The sequence below is a fragment of the Pseudophryne corroboree genome, chromosome 4, assembly GCF_028390025.1.
Source record: "Pseudophryne corroboree isolate aPseCor3 chromosome 4, aPseCor3.hap2, whole genome shotgun sequence".
In the NCBI taxonomy this organism is placed as follows: domain Eukaryota; kingdom Metazoa; phylum Chordata; class Amphibia; order Anura; family Myobatrachidae; genus Pseudophryne; species Pseudophryne corroboree.
This window is the reverse complement of record NC_086447.1, coordinates 101,988,398-102,010,998: the sequence shown is the minus strand read 5'-3', so window position 1 is coordinate 102,010,998 and position 22,601 is coordinate 101,988,398. Positions and strand designations below refer to the sequence as shown.

At 44.0% G+C, this 22,601-nt stretch overlaps 1 protein-coding gene across 1 annotated transcript in view; it reads right to left on the bottom strand.

Moving 5' to 3' along the window:
• Window positions 1–578: 578 nt before the first annotated feature.
• The window catches only part of LDAH (lipid droplet associated hydrolase), a 499,788-nt gene continuing 477,765 nt past the window's right edge, over window positions 579–22,601 (bottom strand). The window contains exon 7 of the mRNA XM_063915314.1: window positions 579–2,112. Within this exon, the coding sequence (XP_063771384.1) occupies window positions 1,924–2,112 (189 nt within the window). The 3' untranslated portion in view covers window positions 579–1,923. The remainder of the gene's footprint in view (window positions 2,113–22,601) is intronic.

Here is a 22,601-nt window from a genome sequence, read left to right as displayed (position 1 = left end):
TGACCTGTTCACGCGCTGCTGTGGTGAAGGTGTATCGTGACTGGACAAATGGCACCACTGCGAATAACCGATGTGGAAACTGCGGAGCATCATGTGCCATTGATGTGAGAGGTGAACGTCGGCTACGAAGGAGCGTGAGGAACGGGCGACACGCTACAGCGGAGCAGCTCATCGTCACAATGAACCTGGGGGCTACCAGACGTGTGTGTAAAACGACAGTCCAGCCCGTGGATCTACTGTCCGCACTGCACACGGCGGTTACTCTGGCTATTGGGGGTCATTCCGAGTTGATCGTAGCTGTGCTAAATTAAGCACAGCTACGATCAGTCACACTGACATGCGGGGGGACGCCCAGCACAGGGCTATTCCGCCCCGCATGTCAGTGCCGCGGCGATGCCTTTGCACTTCAAGAGTAGCTCCCGACCAGCGCAGCTTTAGCATGCTGGCCGGGAGCTACTCGTCGCTCCCCGGCCTGCAGCGGCTGCGTGTGACGTCACGCAGCCGCCGCGGCCCGCCCCCCCAATGGTCCGGCCACGCCTGCGTTGGCTGGACCGCGCCCCCTAAATGGCGGCTTAACGCCGCCGTCCAGCCCCCTCTCGCCCAGCGACCGCCTCTGCCTCAGTACTGTATGTTAAACTATTAGTCATTGTTCAGTTACATTTGTACTTCTTTAAGGAATTAGGACTATCATCCATATATTAAACTTGTCAGTGTTACTTTATATGTTCCCTCGCCAGAATATGCATTGTAGCGGAAAGATGCGTCATAGATTTATTATTGGGTTTTGTTTTTTTAAAGACAGATTCACCATCCCAAAACTCTCCACCCGATGTAGGATTTGCACATTTCCCGCTTCTCACTTCTGGGGCTTATCTGCAGCCAACATTTCAATGGCAGGGAGCGTGTTCAGGCTAGAAATGAAAAGGCTCTAATTCACTTTAAAGTCTATCTAAACGATACTAGATAAAAACAAACAACTGCCATCGAATAATCAACAGTCAACATAAAACGGAATTAAAACTTGGCGTATTACAGAAGTAACAGGTGTCATGTACATGGATGTTGAAAAAAAATAAATGCTTGTCAAAGGTGTATTAACAGCCGGCGGTGGGGGGTCCATGTTCAATGGCACCCCCAACTATAGCTTCAGCTGGCGGCCATCTTTCGTGTGATATTTTCAGTGCCAGTGTTTTTGCCATCTGCTGTGTGAAGTATATCACCAAAAAGATGTCCACCAGCAGCAGGTACTGTATTTGGGAAGGGCCCCCCTGCTCGTCACGCATTGTGGGTGCTGGATGTTTGGCACTGGGGCCCTCTACGACAAGGGGGCCCATGTATTCCACACACCCTGCACTCTGAGCCGTACAGTGCACAGGCTCGGGTACTTTTTGGGATGGGGGTCGTGGTCTAATCACAGGAAGCGTGGCCACACCTCTTAACAAATAGAAGAGCATCAGCAGCGCTGATAAACAGGGGGGTGCCAAGGTCAAATCCAGGGGTAATGGCGTTCAGTATGATTGCTCACACAAGAGACTACTGCTGCTGCTCAGCTTCCCTGGCCCCACTGCAGCCCAGCACTAGCGGCTGCTGCTTACAGGTGGGTGGGTGGTGGGTAATATAATGTACATAAACTTGTCCTCACTTTTAACAAAGTTTTTTCTGCAGCACATTGTGCTATGTATTTAATGAGCGATCCCTGGTATTTTTCCGAGTAATACCACCTACAAACAATGCAGGCAATGTCGAGATTGACGTGATCCAAAGCCAGGCGAACGCTTCTCAGAAAGTGCATGCATTGGTTCATTAACTTACATTATATTTCTGATTATCAGCCTCAAAGAGCAATTAATAGGCTTTAAGAATGCACTTAAAATTATCTCCTGCGTGTCCATGGCCCAGAGCGGGGTCTGGGCCGGGCAATACTCAGATGTTTGATTGCTCTTTTAACCAGACTTTAATCATGGCTGCTACTTCCTTGCTGGAATCCAGGACGAAGGCATGCCTGATCCCCTTCTCACAGAGCCAGATATTAGCCTTAGGAAAGTCCCTCCGGATATCTTCGTAATACTGAACAGGACACCAGGCGTCTGTGGCACCATAGTAGAAAATAAGCTGAGGGGAGAAAGAGAGAAAAGAACATTGTGTAAGACTTTCACGTGCGATAATACATTATGTATCTGTTAGTTATGCATAATGCTTTTCGCTTTGGTTAAAATAAAAGCAAATGGCAGAGAATACTTTTGTCAGCATTTCTACAACATGGCTGCCAAATGCCTGGAGACACATACAGTAAAAGGTTCTAAATATGCAAGAGGCGATCAACAATGAAAGTGCAGAAATAAATGACAACAGAAACCTTTGCGGCAGAGGTACTTAGCCTTGGAAAGTGATAAAGTGGAGAGAGATAAAGTACCAGCCAATCAGCTCCTAACCGTAATGTTGCAGGCTAATAAGGGGTCTATTCATGAAGCAGTGAAAAGTGTGGAGAAGTGAGCCAGTGGAGAAGTTGCCCATCGCAACCAATCAGCATTGAAAATAGGATTTTAATACCTACCGGTAAATCCTTTTATCTTAGTCCGTAGAGGATGCTGTGGACTCCGTAAAGACCATGGGGTATAGACGGGATCCGCAGGAGACATGGGCACACTAAAAGACTTTTACTGGGTGTGAACTGGCTCCTCCCTCTATGCCCCTCCTCCAGACCTCAGTTAGAAAACTGTGCCCAGGGAGACGGACATTTCAAAGAAAGAATTTGTGTAATCACGGTGAGTGTCATACCAGCTCACACCACAAACACACCGTAGAACGTGGCATTCAATAGAACACCAGCCGACGGCATGAACAATACACAGCCCCATGCTGAGAGAATATGCACAACTTCAGCAACAGCCTGACAGAAAAAGAAACACCACAAGAGTGTAACCATAACCAATAACTGCAGAGGCAGTACACACTGGGACGGGCGCCCAGCATCCTCTACGGACTAAGAGAAAAGGATTTACCGGTAGGTATTAAAATCCTATTTTCTGATTCGTGCTAGAGGATGCTGGGGACTCCGTAAGGACCATGGGGTTTATACCAAAGCTCCAGACTGGACGGGAGAGTGCGGACGACTCTGCAGCACCGATTGAGCAACCATGAGGTCTCCATTAGCCAGAGTATCAAACTTGTAGAGCTTAGCAAAAGTGTTTGAACCCGACCAAATAACCGCTCGGCAAATTTTAACCGCTGAGACTCCTCGGGCATCCGCCCACGAAGAGCCCATCTTCCTAGCAGAATGGGTCTCCACCGATGTCGCTAACGGCAATCCAGCCGTAGAACGAGCACGCTGAATCGTATCACAAATCCAGCGTATAACAGACTGCATAGACGCAGGCGCCCCAATCACGCTGGGGCATACCGGACAAACAGAGCCTCTGTTTCCCCAATCTGAGCCAAATTGGCGACATAAATATTCAAAACCCTGACTACATCGAGAGACCTTGAATCAGCCAATGCTTAAGCAACCACAGGCATCAAATAAGCAGGTTTCTGCGAAACACCGAAAACACTTTTGGCAGAACTATTATCCGAGTTCTCAAATCCACTCTATCCACCTGATGATCAAACAGGGGCTCTTGTGAGACCCAGCCGCTACTTCCGACATCCGCCCTGCGGACGCCAAAGCCAAAAGCATGACCACTCTCCAAAAGAGAATTCTTAACACAACCTTTCATAAAGGTTCCAACAGTTTGACACAAGAAAACGCAACACCACGTCAAGGTCCCATGGTGCCAATGGGGGCACAAATGGAGGTTTGATGTGCAGTACTCCTTCCACAAAGGACCGAACATCCGGAAAGGTTGCCAATTCTTTCTCGAAAGAAAATTTATAAGGCCAAAACCGCACTGAAATGGAGTTTAACTTTAGGCCTGCACCCACAACGGCTTGCAAAGCATGGAGAAAAAAGACCCAGCTGAAACCTTCCGTAGTAGCCTTCTTGGATTCACACCAAGACAAACATTTTCTCCAAACACGGTGGTAAGGCTTTGCCGTTACTTCTTATCTAGCCCGAAGAAGTGTGGAAACGACTTCACTGGGAATATCCTTTTCTGGGCAGGATATGGCGTTCAACCGCCATGCCGTCAAACGCAGCCGCAGTAAATCTTGATATATGCCCTGATCTTGATGTAACAGTTCCTCACGTAGAGGAAGAGGCCAGAGATCTTCTATGAGTAAATCCTGAAGAACTGGATACCAAGCCCTCCTCGTTTAGATCGGCACAATGAGGATCATCTGAACCTTTGTTCTTCTTACGTTTATCACCTTCAGAAGAATGAAAACTGAGGGGACACATAGACCAACTGAAAACACACAAGGTGTCCGGAGAACGTCCACTGCTATAGCTTGAGTGTCTTCTGACCTGGAACAATATCACTGAGATCTCTCGTTGAGGCGAGATGCCAACATGTCCAATTGAGGCACTCCTCAAAGACTTGTCGCTTCAGTGAAAACTTCTCGATGACGACCGTATTTCTCCCGGATGGAGATCGCGTCTGCAGAGGAATCTAAGTCTACGTCGTTTACATCCGGAACGAAGATTGCTAATATAGCGTTTACCAGTCATTTCACCCAGCGGAAAACTTTTTCCGGCATCTGCCATCGCCGCTTTGCTCCTTGTTCTGCCCTAACGGCTTATTTACACCACTGCTGTCAAGTTGTCCGACAGAATTAACATGGGCAGATCACGAAGCATATGTTCATTGAAAATAGCTCTTAATTCAAGAAAGCTTCTTGCAGACAAGCTTCCCAGCTTGACCTTTTCCTCTGGAAATATTTCCCTTGCACGGACTGCTCCCCAGTCTCGGAGATCTGCACGCATGGACACCAGGATCTCATCCTGGATTCCGAACCTTCGTCCCTCTAGGAGGTGAGAACTGAGCCGACACCACAGGAGGGAAAACCTGGCCATTAGGATTATATTCCGGCGCATGCGCAGGTGAGACCCGGACCACATTTCCAACTGGCCCTGTGAAAACCAGTCTGGCATTTGACCAGCTCACCGAAAAGGCCTCTTAGGCTGCACCGATCTTCTTCATCAACGGAACATATTGATGGATTGCCACTGCAAATCTGATCCGTGTCTTGACCTCGCCTTAATCAGGAGAGTGTCCCAGTACAGAACATCAATGGCTCTTACTATTGAAAGAATAACATCCCACTGCCATCACGCCGGTGAAATGGCAAAGACAATCCTGAGTATCCACCCAGGTAATCTGAATGCGGAGAACAACGCATTTAAACCTCTTAGTTGTTTTTTTTTTAAACCAGGGACAGCAGGACAATGCCCTGAACCTGACGCCCCTCTGGTATGGCGTCGCGTACTACCTCCCCTTCCAGAGGGGAAACAGCAAGATATATTAGAAAATCAGTGAGGGGAAACATCTGTAACTCCAGAATGTCCCCCTTTGGATTCTATAATTAACCCACAGGTCCTAGTCTATTCCCGGACTAACTGAAAAGTAGTAGACGAGTCCCCACCGGAGTGGGGTCCAGCCAGATAGACTCAGCGACATGTGGTGGATGTGGTAGAAACAGAAAACGACATCTGCTTCTGCGAACCACACAAGTCTGCAGAACTCTTACCTTTTCACCTTCCACTGTCTGCACAGAAAAGGAAAAAAGAACGGTATCAAACCGGTTAAAACGACTGCATCCCACAAAAGAATGCGTCACCAACCGTTGTGAGGGAATCTAACTCACGAAGTTAGATTTACCAGAAGTATCCGCCGAGATTGCCTGAGCTGAGGCATCCCCAAACAGCGGTACACCGCCACAGGGAAAAACTCCAGTATCTCTCAGAGTCAGCCTCAGCATTCCCCCGGCCACACCTACTGCAGACGCACGGCAGCCTGCCGCAATGTTATAGAGAAGAACCAACATAAGAAACATCCCCTCTCTCTTTAGGGTAATTCTATCGGATGTCTTTCCGAATATAAACACTCCCTCATGTGCATGTAATGCAAATAAGTCCAAAGCATAGAAATAAAATATCACTTAGCTTCCTGTGTACGATCCTTTGTGACAGGGTCCCGTGTCGACCAGGAGTTGACTTTCACAGTATTCTATCCGCGGCGGGACACGAATAAACATTCGGACTCCTTGAGAGGAGCTGAGACCATCTCGTCACGGCCGACCTAGGGCTTTATCAACAGAGCGACCAGCACATGAGAAGGAATACTATTACTTCAGCATTCATTATAAATTATAATATGAATATACATAATGTAATACACATATACACACATATCATAAATACATATATACATATAAGCGGACTGTCCGGAGCCTTCGGGTCCCTAGTGACATTAATGTGTTCTGAATGTGTATGCCCATGTACTAGAATGCTCCAGTTGTGGATCTACCAGGAAACATTATAGTCGACAGAAAACCTAGTATTCATCGACAGCAGGGAGTAGTAACCAGGCAATATAACATTCTTGCGATCCCGAGGGGTCCGAGGGAAGTATACATATATAAGTTTAATATCACTCCCCCACAAATACTACCATGTCTGTGCTCGAGCTACAGGCCCATGAAACCGTACCATACATATACATATAAATATATATACAGGTATAAGTTAGTTACAGCATGTCTATTTACACCCGGTAATAACAGTTGGTGCCGACAGGGTCACCCACATACTACTGTGTCTCCCATACAGTGTTTACTTTAGATAAGCATACCACTACTGACCTGTTGACTCAGCATCTACTGTATCAAGTACCAACAGGCGTCGGCGATGCCGACAGTGAACCCCATAGGTGTTTGTGACAGAACACTCACGCATGTCGACACAAGTGAACTATAGTGGGTATATCTGACAGGGAGCATCAGAGACTATACACAACAATGATTACATGCTCATTTCTAAAAGCAAGTAGTGTTATATATCCCTCAACATAACAACATAACATGTGCTGGACACATTTTTTGGCGGGGACAGTGAGAAAATGGCGCTGAACACTGTGTGTGAGGGCTAAGCCCCGCCCCTCATCGGCGCGCTTCAGCCCCGTTATACTATCGTTCTATATGCAGGCAGGGGACCATATATAGTGTATACAGACTATATACCTCCTTAAACCATATACATATTGCTGCCCAGGGCGCCCCCCCGCGCCCTGAACCCAAGTAAAACCATTGGTGTGTGGGAGCACTGGCGCGCAGCGCGACCGCTGCTATGTACTGGCGGGGGTATCGTACGCGGTGCCCGGGGCCTGACTATGCTCTTTTGCCAGTCCAAACAAGACCTCAGTAACTGCTGCTCAGGGCGCTCCCCCCCAGCGCCCTGCACCCTGTGAGTGCCGTTGGTGTGTGGGAGCATGGAGCGCTGCGCTTACCTCCGTTACTGAAGTCTTCTGCCGTCTGACGCCTTCTGTTCTTCTCATACTCACCCGGCTTCTTTCTTCTGGCTTCTGTGAGGGGGGTGACGGCGCGCTCCGGGAACAAGCAGCTAGGCGAACCAAATGATCGAACCCTCTGGAGCTAATGGTGTCCAGTAGCCTAAGAAGCAGAGCCCTTGAACTAAGCAGAAGTAGGTCTGACTTCTCTCCCCTCACTCCCACGATGCAGGGAGCCTGTAGCCAGCAGGTCTCCCTGAAAATAAAAAACCTAACAATAAAGTCTTTAGGGAAACTCAGTAGAGCTCCCCTAGTGTGTGTCCAGTCACTCCTGGGCAAAAAGTCTAACTGAGGTCTGGAGGAGGGGCATAGAGGGAGGAGCCAGTTCACACCCAGTAAAAGACTTTTAGTGTGCCCATGTCTCCTGCGGATCCCGTCTATACCCCATGGTCCTTACGGAGTCCCCAGCATCCTCTAGGACGAATGAGAAATAACATTTATAATTTGCGTACTATACAATTGTATAGCATGCAGCTGATTGGTTGCCATGGGCAACTTCTCCACAGGCTCATTCCTCCACACTTTTCACTGCTTCATGAATAGACCCCTGTGTTTGAAAAATGATAGTTAGCAGCTGATTGGTTGGTAATTTATCCCCACTTTGTCACTTTTTAAGGCTTAGTACATCTTTTAAGTGACATACCGACAGATACATGTGTTTTTTCTTTTCTTTAATTGTACCTTGACAAGACACGTGTATAACTTCTCCTATCTCCCTGTAGTCAGTGTCAAACTGGGGCATGAAGGACCCACCAGGGAATGCAGTGGTAGGGGCACAAGCTTAAGCTCTGTGGTCAGCCACCACAGAGGAACTTGGTCAACTGTTAGAAAGTACTTGCAAAGAACAGGGCCTGTGTGTTAGACAGCTCATCTTGGTGTAGTTTCCATAGAAACAAACCAAGCACCCAAGTTAGTCCATGGTCCTGCTTCCTCCCTAGAGGAGGAGATGGGGCCTTCAGACAGTGGGGCCACTGGGGATTTTCCCTGTGCACCTGCGGCCCAGTCTGGCCCTGCCCGTAGTAAACAAAAATTAATGTTTACTGCCTTTCTTAAGTCTTTAGGGTCTATCAAGTTGATGTATCAAGCAGTGAAAAGAGTGGAGAATTGGACCTGTGGAGAAGCATGTGGTTGTAATTAAATGTGTTGTTTTCATTTATTACTGAGATTTAGGGCAATAAATTAATCCAGGTTGATTTTGCCTTCAAACAAAATTGCTGCTTTCAAATTTAGTGACTGTAGTGACCAGCAAATAGGAACCTATTACATAGATAGACTATACCCCGCGATGTAAGCTGGTGAATCATCACACTAGTGGGGGTTACAGCCAGTGATAGTATTGTTGTCGTCAGAGATAACTTTTTCATGTAATGGCCAAAGCAAGGAAATAAAAGCCATAAATCTTAACGTTAACAATAGTCATATATCTGTCCAATGTATTCTTGAATGCTTTTATTTTAAGAGGCCCCACCACAAAAATACTTTTCAATGGGTGTATCACCCTACCTGTAAAATGTTCTTATTTATATTATCTTTCAATCTTGTATCACCAGTGGTGCATGAAGGGAATAAATTGTAATGGCACAAGGTTAAGGGATATGGCCAGTCACCATTAAGGGATCTGTCCCACCATTGTAGAGAACATGCAAGGAACAGGCCATATTTATAAAGTAGGGTACGGGATGTGTCAGGGCCATTTTGAGTGGATGGGGTGCTAGTTTCCATAGAAACAAAGTACCCAGTTTCATCCATGATCCTGCTCCACCAAGTTATTGACCCCTAGAGGAGGGTGTAAGGCTATCAGGCAGTGAGGGCTACTGGGAGATTTCCCCAGTACATTAATGGGACAGACAAACACTGGCAGCAGTATTTGGAAGGCATGCTGTTCCTTGTAGTGCTAATGGGAGATCCTTGGGGTGGCTCCCGGGTAAGTTAGCTCTCTGTCTGGATGTGTTTTAGTATGAGCCTTTATCATGAGGCCTTACTGTAGACAGATCGCCATGGCCCTATGTGGGCATGATATTATTTAGTGTTAGGACTGGTGATATCGGAGAAGCCTTGGCGCGGCTCAGCAGCAAAACATGTCTTTGCAAATGCATGTGACCAATTCTCTGACATTCTATTACCAGATAGGTTCAGGTAATGTTACAGGTAATTTTTTTTATTGTGCTTGGGGGATACATGGGGGAAAAAAGCACCACCCTCTCTGTCTGCTCTTTGTCTGTGACCCCTCCCCCTTTCTAGCACCTGACATCTAATTATCTCCAGGAATGATAGAGCAACTGCCACTGTTTGTCTGCATGTGTGAGAAAGGCATTGAATGGGAGCAGTATTTGGAAGGCATGCTGTTCATTGTAGTGCTAATGGGAGATCCTGGGGGTGGCTCCTGGGTAAGTTAGCTCTCTGTCTGGATGTGTTTTAGTATGAGCCATTATCATGAGGCCTTACTGTAGACAAATCACATGACCTTATGTGGGCACTGCTATTATGTAGTGTTAGGACTGCCGATATCAGAGAAGCCTTGGCGTGGCTCAGCAGCTAAACATGTCTTTGCAAATGCATGTGACCAATTTTCTGAAATTCTATTACCAGATAGGTTCAAGTAATGTTACAGGTAATTTTTTTGTGTGCTGTGGGGATACCAGGGGGGAAAGGGGGAAGCACCCCCCCCCCCTCTGTCTGCCAACAATGTGTATAATCTAGTTATAGACATAGTTTTATAAGTACTACAGAAGGACCATCTAGAGGGATAGGTGAGGTCTCCAAAACTAAATTGGAAACCTATGTTGAGTCATATCCCCAACTTTGAGCACCATATGTTTTTGTTTTTAAATATTTCAATCTATGACAGTGTTGATTCTGCTACCACACCATTCCCAGCACTCCCATAGATTACTAAAATGGGGATATATGTTACAAAAATCTAAAAATTTTAAAAAGGAAGAAACTAAATTTTAACAAAAGCACAGATCAGCATACAGTAATAGCTTGTTTCATGCCAAGTTTCATGGATACCTTCTGACATTTAATATTTTTAAGATGCCGAAGTTCCAATCAGCAAATCTGAACAAGAGTATTTGGGACAAAATAAGCCTTGTACCAATACTGCCTAAAACTTGCCACTTTGGGAGTAAGCTCCTCCTGTTTTCATGTAAAATCAACCCCTTTTCGAAGTCTGCAAAATATGGATGTTTGGGGTTATGCCCCTCCTCCTTTAAAATAATTCACATTGACGATATCTCAATTTCAACAGCTACATTTTCATGCAGATCAGAAATACCATTCATATGTTACTAGCATCTGGGTTATACTAGAAAGCTTAGTTAAATGTTATTAGCTAACCAAAAAAGTTAGCAACTGGGCAAAACCATTCTGCACTGCAGGGGGGGCAGATATAACATGTACAGAGAGAGTTAGATTTGGGTGCGGTGTGTTCCAATTGAAATCTAAATTACAGTGTAAAAATAAAGCAGCTAGTATTTACCCTGCACAGAAACAATATAACCCACCCAAATCTAAATCTCTCTGCACATGTTACATCTGCCCCAATTGCAGTGCAAAATGGTTTTTGACAAATGCTAACTTTTTTGGTTGCTTAACAACTCTGAATAACCCCCTATATATTTATTTATCGGATGGAAAGTGTTGCATCCTGAAACATCCAAATTCAATCATACTGCAAAATCTTATGCATGGTTATCAAGTGAGTAATGAATGCATTTAGCAAAGTTTCCAGACCATTATGGTTCTGGGTGGCTTGTGATGATATTTCAATCAAAACAATACAATACAGTAAAAGAATAATTAATCAGACTATTTGAGCAGCTGGAATTTTGATACAAGTCATTAGAATAAATTGCATTAGGTTTTGTTCTCTCTCTCCAGATAACACTGTATAACATTTATGTTATGACAGCACTCTGCTTATGTCGGCTGCGTGTTCGCGTTGTAGCTACCTGTATGCCGCACGGTTTGAGTACAGAGACAGCATTTTTAGAATACTAAAATTAGAAAACAAATGGCAATTCCTTAGGAGGTTTTGGCAGTTTGTAACTGCGAAGAAACTGGTTAACGTGCAAAATCTACAGTAACATTATTTTTGTGTAAATAATGTAGGACTAAGCAAAGATTGCAACAGATGTTGGGAGAGATGTTGCCCATAATTTTTTATGATGCATTAGTCAGATATTAGCAGCTGCTTACATGAAAAATATGTTTTTTAATGTATCCATTAATTTGAATACATCTGCACGAGGAAGCTGTAGGACGGGTGTCTATTAAAAATAAAATAAAAACCTTCCAATGATAAACTACCAGAACTTTACTTCCCATTCTTAGAACGTTTCAAATAATTTAACTGTCTTGCTGCCGTTTTGTCATTTATGTACTTTTGATTGGCCACATCCCCTTTCTGGCGCATGCAACAGTACACCCTGGCGTGAACACTACATCACCTTCAATTTTACATACCACCACTTCGACCACTGTATACATTAGAGATTGTAAGCTTGCGAGCAGGACCTTCTTACCTAAGTCTGTCTATTTTTACCCAGTTTTGTTTTATTACTGTTGTTCCAATTGTAATGCGCAACGGAATATGCTGCACTATATAAACAAGCCGTTTATAAATAAATAGATAGGTAGATAGATAGATAGGTAGATGGATAGTATTTAGTTGAAGGTAAAGTACCGATAAATATAAAAGAAAGTAAATTGGAAACATGGAACTAGGAAAAACCAAGCTTCACAATGTGAGTTTTCCAGTGCAAACTGCTCCAACTAGCAAATCACAGTCCTGGAGCCAGTACATGCAGTGGCACCTGTTGGAGGGGCCTGGGGGAGACCCGGATCTCACTGCCCTCCCCTTCCCCGTTGTAGACAGCTGTTTGCTGCAGTTGGGAGAGAGAAGGCTGCAGAGGAAGTGTCCTCTCTCTCTCCGCATAATGTTCAGGAGGGTGAGCGAGCGCACCCGCCACCCACCTCAGCAGCCTTCCGCGCATCCCCCTGCTCCTCACCAAGCACCCCCCTTATGAAGCACGCGGCCGCACAGAATCTTTTTCTCCAATATTCCCCAAGGAGGGAGGCTACCGACACCTCCCTGCACTAGCCAAACCTCCCTGCTCAGAGTATCTGGGCTTGACACAGCTGTCAGCACCCTTGGGAACATGTAATGGATTTTTTAGGGGAGGGTTATTAGTGTGAGCCACTAGTGTCTTCAGACTCTTGCATGGTGACAAACATAATACATACTTACAACACTTGTAAATAAATTGAACAGGTTCCTGATACCTAAGGTAGCAGAATCATTATTAATAATGGCGAACTTCTCTTTAAGAGACGCCTTGAATGGTAGACGCAAAGTGGGGGATTTGAGCAATATCTTCCCGGATAATACAGCACAACAGGAAATGGACCCTAAATGGGAGGAAGATCTGCTTAAACTCAAACAATCATTACAGAGACAGATACGCACGAGATGGGACCTGACCAGCTTGGAGAATTACATGAAAAATAAAATTTCTCCAAGGGGTCTAAGACCTAGACTGTTCCCAGCATTTAACCTGATCTCGGATAATCTGAATAAAGAATGGGAGACCTGCTTGCACAGGTGTTCTCAGGAATTGATGAACATACTGGCGAAACATGACAACCTTGTCCTAGAGGAATGTGACAAGGAAATAGAAAGACTCAGCAGGAGCCTGGAGATCTGGGAAAAAGACACTCAATTCCAGAAATTGTTTGAGAAACAAGAGAAGGAACTAGAAAGTTATGAGGACACCATTATCGAAAGGAAAAGATCTAAATATCTACGGGATAAAAGAGACTTTCTGAGTAACAACATCTTTAGATGGAGCAGTAAGAAACAGAAAGAAATCACTCCCAGACAGAGGATTCATGATATATACACATCATCCGAAATAGAGGCCAGTAGCTCGGACCCCAGAAGACAATACATCCTGGAACAAGACCCTTTTGCCCCGCAAAAGGAAGACACGGAGGGGGACAAAGGGGAAACCAAGATCCCCAAAGATGGGAAACACCAACCACACACAGATATCCGAGAAGAAAGATAAACAACAGGAAATACTGATGGGGGAATCCTCTCTTAAAATCATTAATCTCTCGGAACGTGTATTAACGGGAGATCAAGAGTCTGTCCTAAGGAAAGGTCTGTCCTTTGCTCCACAGAAGAGCTACAATCGCTTCCAATGGGAAAAAGACACAAAACTCTTCTGTCGCAAATTGCTACTGACCAAGTTTTATGCTAACAAAATGGAGGAACAAACAGAAAGATTGTCCACATCCCTTCCACTTTTGTCGCAAGACACACATAGCACCCATGGTCATGAAGGGATGACCGCATCCGGAGAACTTACGGAACAGGACCGGGAAATGATCTCGATGCTAGAAGAGCTCTCTATGGAAAGTACTCCGAAAGAGACTCAAATAGGCACTAGAACCATCTGTAAGAAGAGATCAACCTTCTTCCCACAGGACCAGATTTGTCCAGAGGTAAAGATCTTTATGGACATGGTCAGTAAGGATCTGGATGGGGTACGAAGGAAGAGATCAAGGTATATGGACAATCTCACTAAAGGGGAACGAAGAGCGCTGAATGAGATCAGAAGCTGGGAGGATGTGATCATAAAACCCTCCGATAAAGGGGGCAACATTGTCCTATGGCCGAAAGAAAAGTACATTCAGGAGGCCATGAGACAACTCGGTGACTCTCAGTGCTATACTAAGACACTATTCAATCCGACTGATAACTGTAGAATAGCTCTTAATCGACTCACTGAGAAAGCTCTGAAGGACAGTGTGATCACGCGACAGGAGCACGACTTTTTACGAGTGGACCACCCTAGGACCCCAACTTTCTACCTTTTACCTAAGGTCCATAAAGATATGAACAATCCCCCAGGAAGACCGATAGTGTCCGGTATAGGGGGGGGTATCAGAAAAGGCCAGTATCTTTATTGATACTCACCTACGGAAACATGTCACCGCATTACCCTCCTACACACGTGACACGGGGGATGTTATCCTGAAACTGCATGATGTAAAATTAGAGGATAACTATCTCTTGGTGGGTCTAGACGTTGAATCATTATACAGCAGCATTAACCACGAAAGGGGTCTCGCTGCGGTTGAATACTTTCTCCGAATGGAAGGACCCAGCGAATTTAACTCCTTCCTACTGCGACTCCTGCATTTTGTCCTCCATAAGAATATATTCACATTTGCTGACGTATTCTATACCCAGACACGTGGAACAGCCATGGGCGCGGCATGCGCACCCACGTATGCCAACCTATATTTGGGTTGGTGGGAGAGGGAGGTGGTATTTAACGAAACCAACGACCCCTACACTAGCAAGATAATAACTTGGATGCGATATATAGATGACATTTTTGTCATCTGGGAGGGTGAGGCAGAGTCATTGAAAGATTTCATTCAACAATTGAATAGGAATGACCTAAATCTGAAACTCACATATGAGATCAGTAGGGAATCTATCCCATTCCTGGACCTCAGGATCTACAGGGATAGAAATAATATCTGGACCTCAGGATCTACAGGGATAGAAATAATATGTTGGCAACAGAGTTATATCGGAAAAAAACTGCCACAAATAGTTTATTACTCAGCACCAGCTCGCATTTACCCTCTACGGTTCAGAACATCCCTAGAGGTGAATTCCTGAGATTAAGACGCAATTGTTCGGATGACGATGTGTTTAAGATCAAAAGCAAGGAACTGACTGGCAGACTACGGGAAAGAGGATATAGTATGAGAAGTATCAAGAGAGCCAGCAGATGCCTTCTTAACACTAACAGGCAGTCCATCATCTTCCAAGAAAGCAGAAGATCGAAACAACTGAAAGATTCCTCAGTGAAACCAGTTATTCGGTTTGTGGGTGACTTCTGCCAAGAGTGGAAAGAGATTAGGGGAATTATTAACAAGCATTGGCCCTTACTACTCAATGATTCCGACTTGGCTGCCAATCTCGGTACAACTGTATCGATGAGTTGGAAGAAATCACCCAGCATTGGAGATAAACTGGTTAGAAGTCACTTCTGCCGATCACCGAAACGGGAAGATAGGATTAAAGGCACATATTCATGTGGATCATGCGCTGCCTGTGCATATGTCGAAACAAGACCAGACATTAAGGACAGGGATGGAGAGCAGCTACGAACTAAAGAGTTCTCCAATTGCCAAACGAATAATGTTATCTATTGTATTCAATGTCCATGTAAAATGCTATACGTAGGTATGACCACTAGAATGGTCAAAATACGTATAATGGAACATCTAGGCAACATTAGGAATGTTGAAGCAGACTCCATGCGTTTTAGGAAAATCACCCCTGTCGCAAGGCATTTCAAAAGGAAACATTCCAAATCCCCTCAAGGACTCAAGTTTTTTTGCCTTGAGAGGCTACGGATGGGTATAAGAGGAGGGGACACCTCTAGAGAACTGCAAAAACTGGAAAGCAAGTGGATCTTTAAATTGAACACAATGGCACCTGGAGGCCTAAATGAAAACATCAATTTTGGAGTCTTCCTTTCCACCTGAGATCCACTCAATATTTTTCCCCCCTTAGTAGTCCTTCAGCTGTTCATAAACTCATATAACATGCCTTGGAAACCCACTCAGCTACCCAGTGGCCTATTTAACCTCTCACCCATAGGATCTATCATACTTATGTTTCTCCACCTCTCTATCAATATCCCATGTGACCACTCCCAGTTACTTCAGGCTATACCTGCAACCTATGTAGTAACTATACAGTACATATGAGCAATATTTCTTAAATATACTATGGTACTTATATGCCTACACATGTTCAGATTATTAAAAGGAATTAATATTTTTTATACCATACTGCCATATCTCCTAGTGATGAAGGCTTATCAATCTACGCAAGACATCCTTATCTTGAGGGACTAATATTGATATAATAATGAATTCTAATGTAATTTCGTATTTATTTGATTCTTATTAGACTACAATGTCCAATGATGATAGCATGTCAACATTATGAGATAATTTCGATTTTAAGGATGAATACTAGCATGATTAAATTACAGTATAATGTATGACTCATCATCTAAGGGAATACCCCCAGGAATTATTTACTAACTTTCTCTTCCGTTGTATGTAAATATGTATAGTTATTATAACTATCTTTGCTATTCTAACTATCTCTGCTTATTACTAAAAAATTATTTTCTATTATACTATACAACTGACACGGTCTGTTATTAATCACTTTTATCACTGTACATTTTCCTCATACTTTAGTCACAATAATACTGCTTCTCCCACATTATGAAACAACATTCCTTCTTTTTCTTCTTCATCCTCTTTTCTTTTTGGATTCCCAGTCACCAAGAATTCTTTTACTGTATTATTTTTGTTTTCATACATATACACGCCTCCTCCTAGCCATACTATTTTCGCTATTACTGCTAGCTTAATTTTTTATCAATATTAATTTCACTGTTGCACGCAGTATACAATCACGGTGGCTAATCGGGGATATTTTGTTCTCATACTCTTCCCCATTTTTTGGTGAACCCTTTATATAAAATTATTTTTCTCTTTATTCCATCTTTCTCTTCTCTTACTTTCAATTTTCACGGGTACCTGCACTGGAACTCTTTTTGATTACCTTGTCGGCTACGCACCATTTAAATCTGGACACGTTATGGTGTATGACAAATAATCAAATCTTGTAATTACTTCAGCAGAATGCGCTGCATAATATGGTACGCTTGTCTGGATTGGCGCGCGGAGGGGACATGGATAGCACTTGCGGGCTTACTTGTGGGGTGATTGGGACTGATCGATCGGTTGGTTCGCCCTACTACTTTCTCTAAGTATACCATATGGGTGGACTTCCACTAAATTTAATTTTATATTCCTGAAGCACTTCTCTTTTCTTCACTCAACCAATATTTACACAAGAGTCCCATGTTAGGTCTTTATTAACCTTTTCATAACATTTTTTACACCACACTTCTTTCTTTATATTTTCCTAGACGTTATAAGATATGTCACTGCTCTTTCTGAAAAATATGTGCATAATTGTAACATGGACATCATTGCAGTGTTATTTACATGAAAATATGCGCGGGTTTTATTGTGGTTCCCGTTTATCTATGTTTTTAGAGTCAAACGCATTATTCAGTAACTGGCAGTATATTATTTGTAGATTTTATTTCAATTTAGGGTAGAAATACCCCGTAGTAAATGAAACAGTCTCTGTGAGACCTATCAGCCTAACAAATTTCCAAATCCTTCCTTACCTGATAACACCTGTTAAAACAGAGAACGAGAAACTCTCCCCCAGCTTAGGAGTTATTTACTTAATTGAACATGCAATTAATCAGTTATTGTGCTGACAGCTTCGGCTTTAAATAAGACACCACTCCTCCCTTGCGTCACGGATGTGAACAAGCAATTTGTGAAACGTACGTCATCCCTCTGACATCGGGACGTGGACGCGCAATTAGCACGGAGGTACGGGAATTACCCGACCCGGCGTCCACCTCCCGCAGCGGCTCTAGAGACAAAGAGACCTTACCAGCAGCATCACTACAACATTGAGGATTTATCCTGCGGTAAACGTGATACGGACATACACCAGACATCGGGTACGGGAAGCACCCGATCTGGTGCCTGGTTCCAGCAAACGGCATACGGGCACGGAGAACGATACTGAGACACCATAATCCACTCTACACTGTAAAAGGGCAAAGATAACTAACGGAGGTGTGGGAATCCCACTTGGAAACTCCCTCTCTCACTGACGGATCCTTCACCCCTCAACGGGTGCATCAAGGGGCTTTGACCAGGTATTCAGGGCTGCCCTCTCATCCACTACTTGGTATCTGTTGGCCCCCCTGCAATGCTCCTAGTTAACAGGGGAGGAGGATACCAAACGTGGACAGCAGAAGCAGCCTGCACTGCTCTATCTATTCAGTCCCAGGTGGACGGCTCTTCCCTGCTCTCATTGCTCCCATTCACTACCCTACAGGGCACATGGGACAAAAGCAGAAAGGGAATCTGTTTCCACACACCTGGGGCTCCTTTCAGTCTTCATCTGCACCCTGGTTATAAAATGTCTTAAAATGTTATATATGCATTTATCCTAACAAGTGTATACAGACCAGTTTGTGAAATACAAAGCGAATGACATCACTTTATAGGCTGTTTAGCAAATATAATTGTTTTTAGAAAGCATTTAACATTAGCCCCTTTCCTCCAATTGATAGTATCTACATAAAAATGATTATATCACCGCTCAGAATATCTAACCAAACCACCTAATGTGCTGATTAATTATCCCTTATCACGAATCAGAGAATTACCTCTAGCAATAGTTACACAAGATCCCTCATATTACAGGGAGACATTTGTCCACAATTCCTGTGTGAATCTGATTAAACAGCTGAATTTACTCTCTCTTTATCATACATTAATCACGAGAGCAGATTAATGGGTAATTTTCATTACTTTAACCCCTACGTTATCAGGACACAGTGTGAATGTTTATATCTTTATTTATGCTATGAAATTATTGGCATTTGAACAACAGAAAGAGGAGCCTTTGTGGCTATTTATGTCAGTCAGCAATAGGGTTTCCCTCCAGACACAAATACTTGAGACAGTGTAACAATTATCTGTTCTCAAGTACTGGCTGTTCTGTCATCCATACACTGTTGCGGAATGGTGGATGGAAAACTTGTATCAAATTACATTTACACTGTTACTGCAGTCTTGGACAGTAGACTGACGTAAAGGGTGCATATATGTTACAGAACCCTTATAAAATTTATAATGCTCTTTATGTCTCCCTTTTCCCTGTTCTCCCTTGATATTTTCTTTGGGCGAAAATTGATTAATTGAACAGGGAGGTGAGTGTGTATATATGCCTAAGAATATATATGTGATTAATGTTACAGGGATAAATGTCTCAGCACAGTCTCTCGAATGAGCCAAGCAGTAGCAAAATTAGCACTGATCAATTTCACTAATATTTCACATAGCTTAATTAACCCTAACTGAATAAACTTTTTCCTACTTTGGCCTAGACAACGAACTTACTCAAAATTGGCATCATTTTGGTGACCCAATTTCATTGGCGAAGTATATATGGTAGTTATTCTATATTTATATTCTATATAGGATTTTTTTCTTCTGCACTTTCAGGCTATCAGACTAAACACTAAGCCTGTTTTTGGTGCTTATTTTTAAATATGGAAATAAAAATTTAAATTTTTTTATATTGAATAATCATTACAAAAGAGTGCGCCACACACTAAGCCTCTTTTTAGTGTTGGGCCCACTAGTGGCTCACACTAATAACCCTCCCCTAAAAAATACTATAACTCAGCTTAGTGGTGCACCTCCAACCCCCATTGACTTTCATAGGGACTTCTTATTGGCCCTAATTGTAAATCTCTCTTTAAATGGTTGGTTCATTTATTGAAATCCTTTGATAAATCCTCGCTTACCTGTGCAGTGTCTTTTGGACCTTGTGTCCACTCTCTAGAAGGACATGTAATGGAAAAAGAGTAACAGGCTAGTAGTCTTTACACCAATACAGTAAGGTGGACAAAGCCCATAATGAGAAGTGGTGCACAACGGAGATGTCCTTGGGCTCTAACACCCACCCTTATATTGTACATAATAAAGGACATGCACAGTTTAACAAACCAAGCATTTCAGTCACAGAAGCAGCCAACATTTTGGCTGAAGTGTTTGGTTTGTTTGGTCCTCCGCAAACCAAAACACTTTGGTGGTTCAGTTAAACTAAGCTGCCACAGGGCTTAAAGCTAACAATAGATTGTGCCTGTAGATACAGTAATTACCACTTGAGGTCAATTTTACAAAACTTTGTTGCACAATACGTAAACACAAAACTAGAGATGTGCACGGACCCTCGTGTTTTAGTTCTAAATCATCATAGTTATTAAGTTTTGGAAAAACCACCCCCAATTGTTTTTGTTCGGATTCAGTTTTTGGATTCCTTTAAAATCGATAAAAACTAGTGATGTGCACCGGAAATTTTTCGGGTTTTGTGTTTTGGTTTTGGATTTGGTTCCGCGGCCGTGTTTTGGATTCGGACGCGTTTTGGCAAAACCTCCCTGAAAATTTTTTGTCGGATTCGGGTGTGTTTTGGATTCGGGTGTTTTTTACAAAAAAACCTAAAAAACAGCTTAAATCATAGAATTTGGGGGTCATTTTGATCCCATAGTATTATTAACCTCAATAACCATAATTTCAACTCATTTTCAGTCTATTCTGAACACCTCACACCTCACAATATTATTTTTAGTCCTAAAATTTGCACCGAGGTCGCTGGATGGCTAAGCTAAGCGACACAAGTGGCCGACACAAACACCTGGCCCATCTAGGAGTGGCATTGCAGTGTCAGGCAGGATGGCACTTCAAAAAAATTGTCCCCAAACAGCACATGATGCAAAGAAAGAAAGAGGCGCACCAAGGTCGCTGTGTGACTAAGCTAAGCGACACAAGTGGCCGACACAAACACCTGGCCCATCTAGGAGTGGCACTGCGGTGTCAGGCAGGATGGCACTTCAAAAAAATTGTCCCCAAACAGCACATGATGCAAAGAAAAATGAAAGAAAAAAGAGGTGCAAGATGGAATTGTCCTTGGGCCCTCTGACCCACCCTTATGTTGTATAAACAGGACATGCACACTTTAACGAACCCTTCATATCAGCGACAGGGTCTGCCACATGACTGTGACTGAAATGACTGGTTGGTTTGGGCCCCCACCAAAAAAGAAGCAATCAATCTCTCCTTGCACAAACTGGCTCTACAGAGGCAAGATGTCCACCTCATCATCATCCTCCGATTCCTCACCCCTTTCACTGTGTACATCCCCCTCCTCACAGATTATTAATTCGTCCCCACTGGAATCCACCATCTCAGGTCCCTGTGTACTTTCTGGAGGCAATTGCTGGTGAATGTCTCCACGGAGGAATTGATTATAATTCATTTTGATGAACATCATCTTCTCCACATATTCTGGAAGTAACCTCGTACGCCGATTGCTGACAAGGTGAGCGGCTGCACTAAACACTCTTTCGGAGTACACACTGGAGGGAGGGCAACTTAGGTAGAATAAAGCCAGTTTGTGCAAGGGCCTCCAAATTGCCTCTTTTTCCTGCCAGTATACGTACGGACTGTCTGACGTGCCTACTTGGATGCGGTCACTCATATAATCCTCCACCATTCTTTCAATGGTGAGAGAATCATATGCAGTGACAGTAGACGACATGTCAGTAATCGTTGGCAGGTCCTTCAGTCCGGACCAGATGTCAGCACTCGCTCCAGACTGCCCTGCATCACCTCCAGCGGGTGGGCTCGGAATTCTTAGCCTTTTCCTCGCACCTCCAGTTGCGGGAGAATGTGAAGGAGGAGCTGTTGACGGGTCACGTTCCGCTTGACTTGACAATTTTCTCACCAGCAGGTCTTTGAACCTCTGCAGACTTGTGTCTGCTGGAAAGAGAGATACAACGTAGGCTTTAAATCTAGGCCAAAATGTAGTGCTCTGATTTCAACAGATTGACCACCCGTGAAGCCTGGTTAAGCGAATTAAGGGCTCCATCCACAAGTCCCACATGCCTAGCGGAATCGCTCTGTTTTAGCTCCTCCTTCAATGTCTCCAGCTTCTTCTGCAAAAGCCTGATGAGGGGAATGACCTGACTCAGGCTGGCAGTGTCTGAACTGACTTCACGTGTGGCAAGTTCAAAGGGTTGCAGAACCTTGCACAACGTTGAAATCATTCTCCACTGCGCTTGAGTCAGGTGCATTCCCCCTCCTTTGCCTATATCGTGGGCAGATGTATAGGCTTGAATGGCCTTTTGCTGCTCCTCCATCCTCTGAAGCATATAGAGGGTTGAATTCCACCTCGTTACCACCTCTTGCTTCAGATGATGGCAGGGCAGGTTCAGGACTGTTTGCTGGTGCTCCAGTCTTCGGCACGTGGTGGCTGAATGCCGAAAGTGGCCCGCAATTCTTCGGGCCACCGACAGCATCTCTTGCACGCCCCTGTCGTTTTTTAAATAATTCTGCACCACCAAATTCAATGTATGTGCAAAACATGGGACGTGCTGGAAT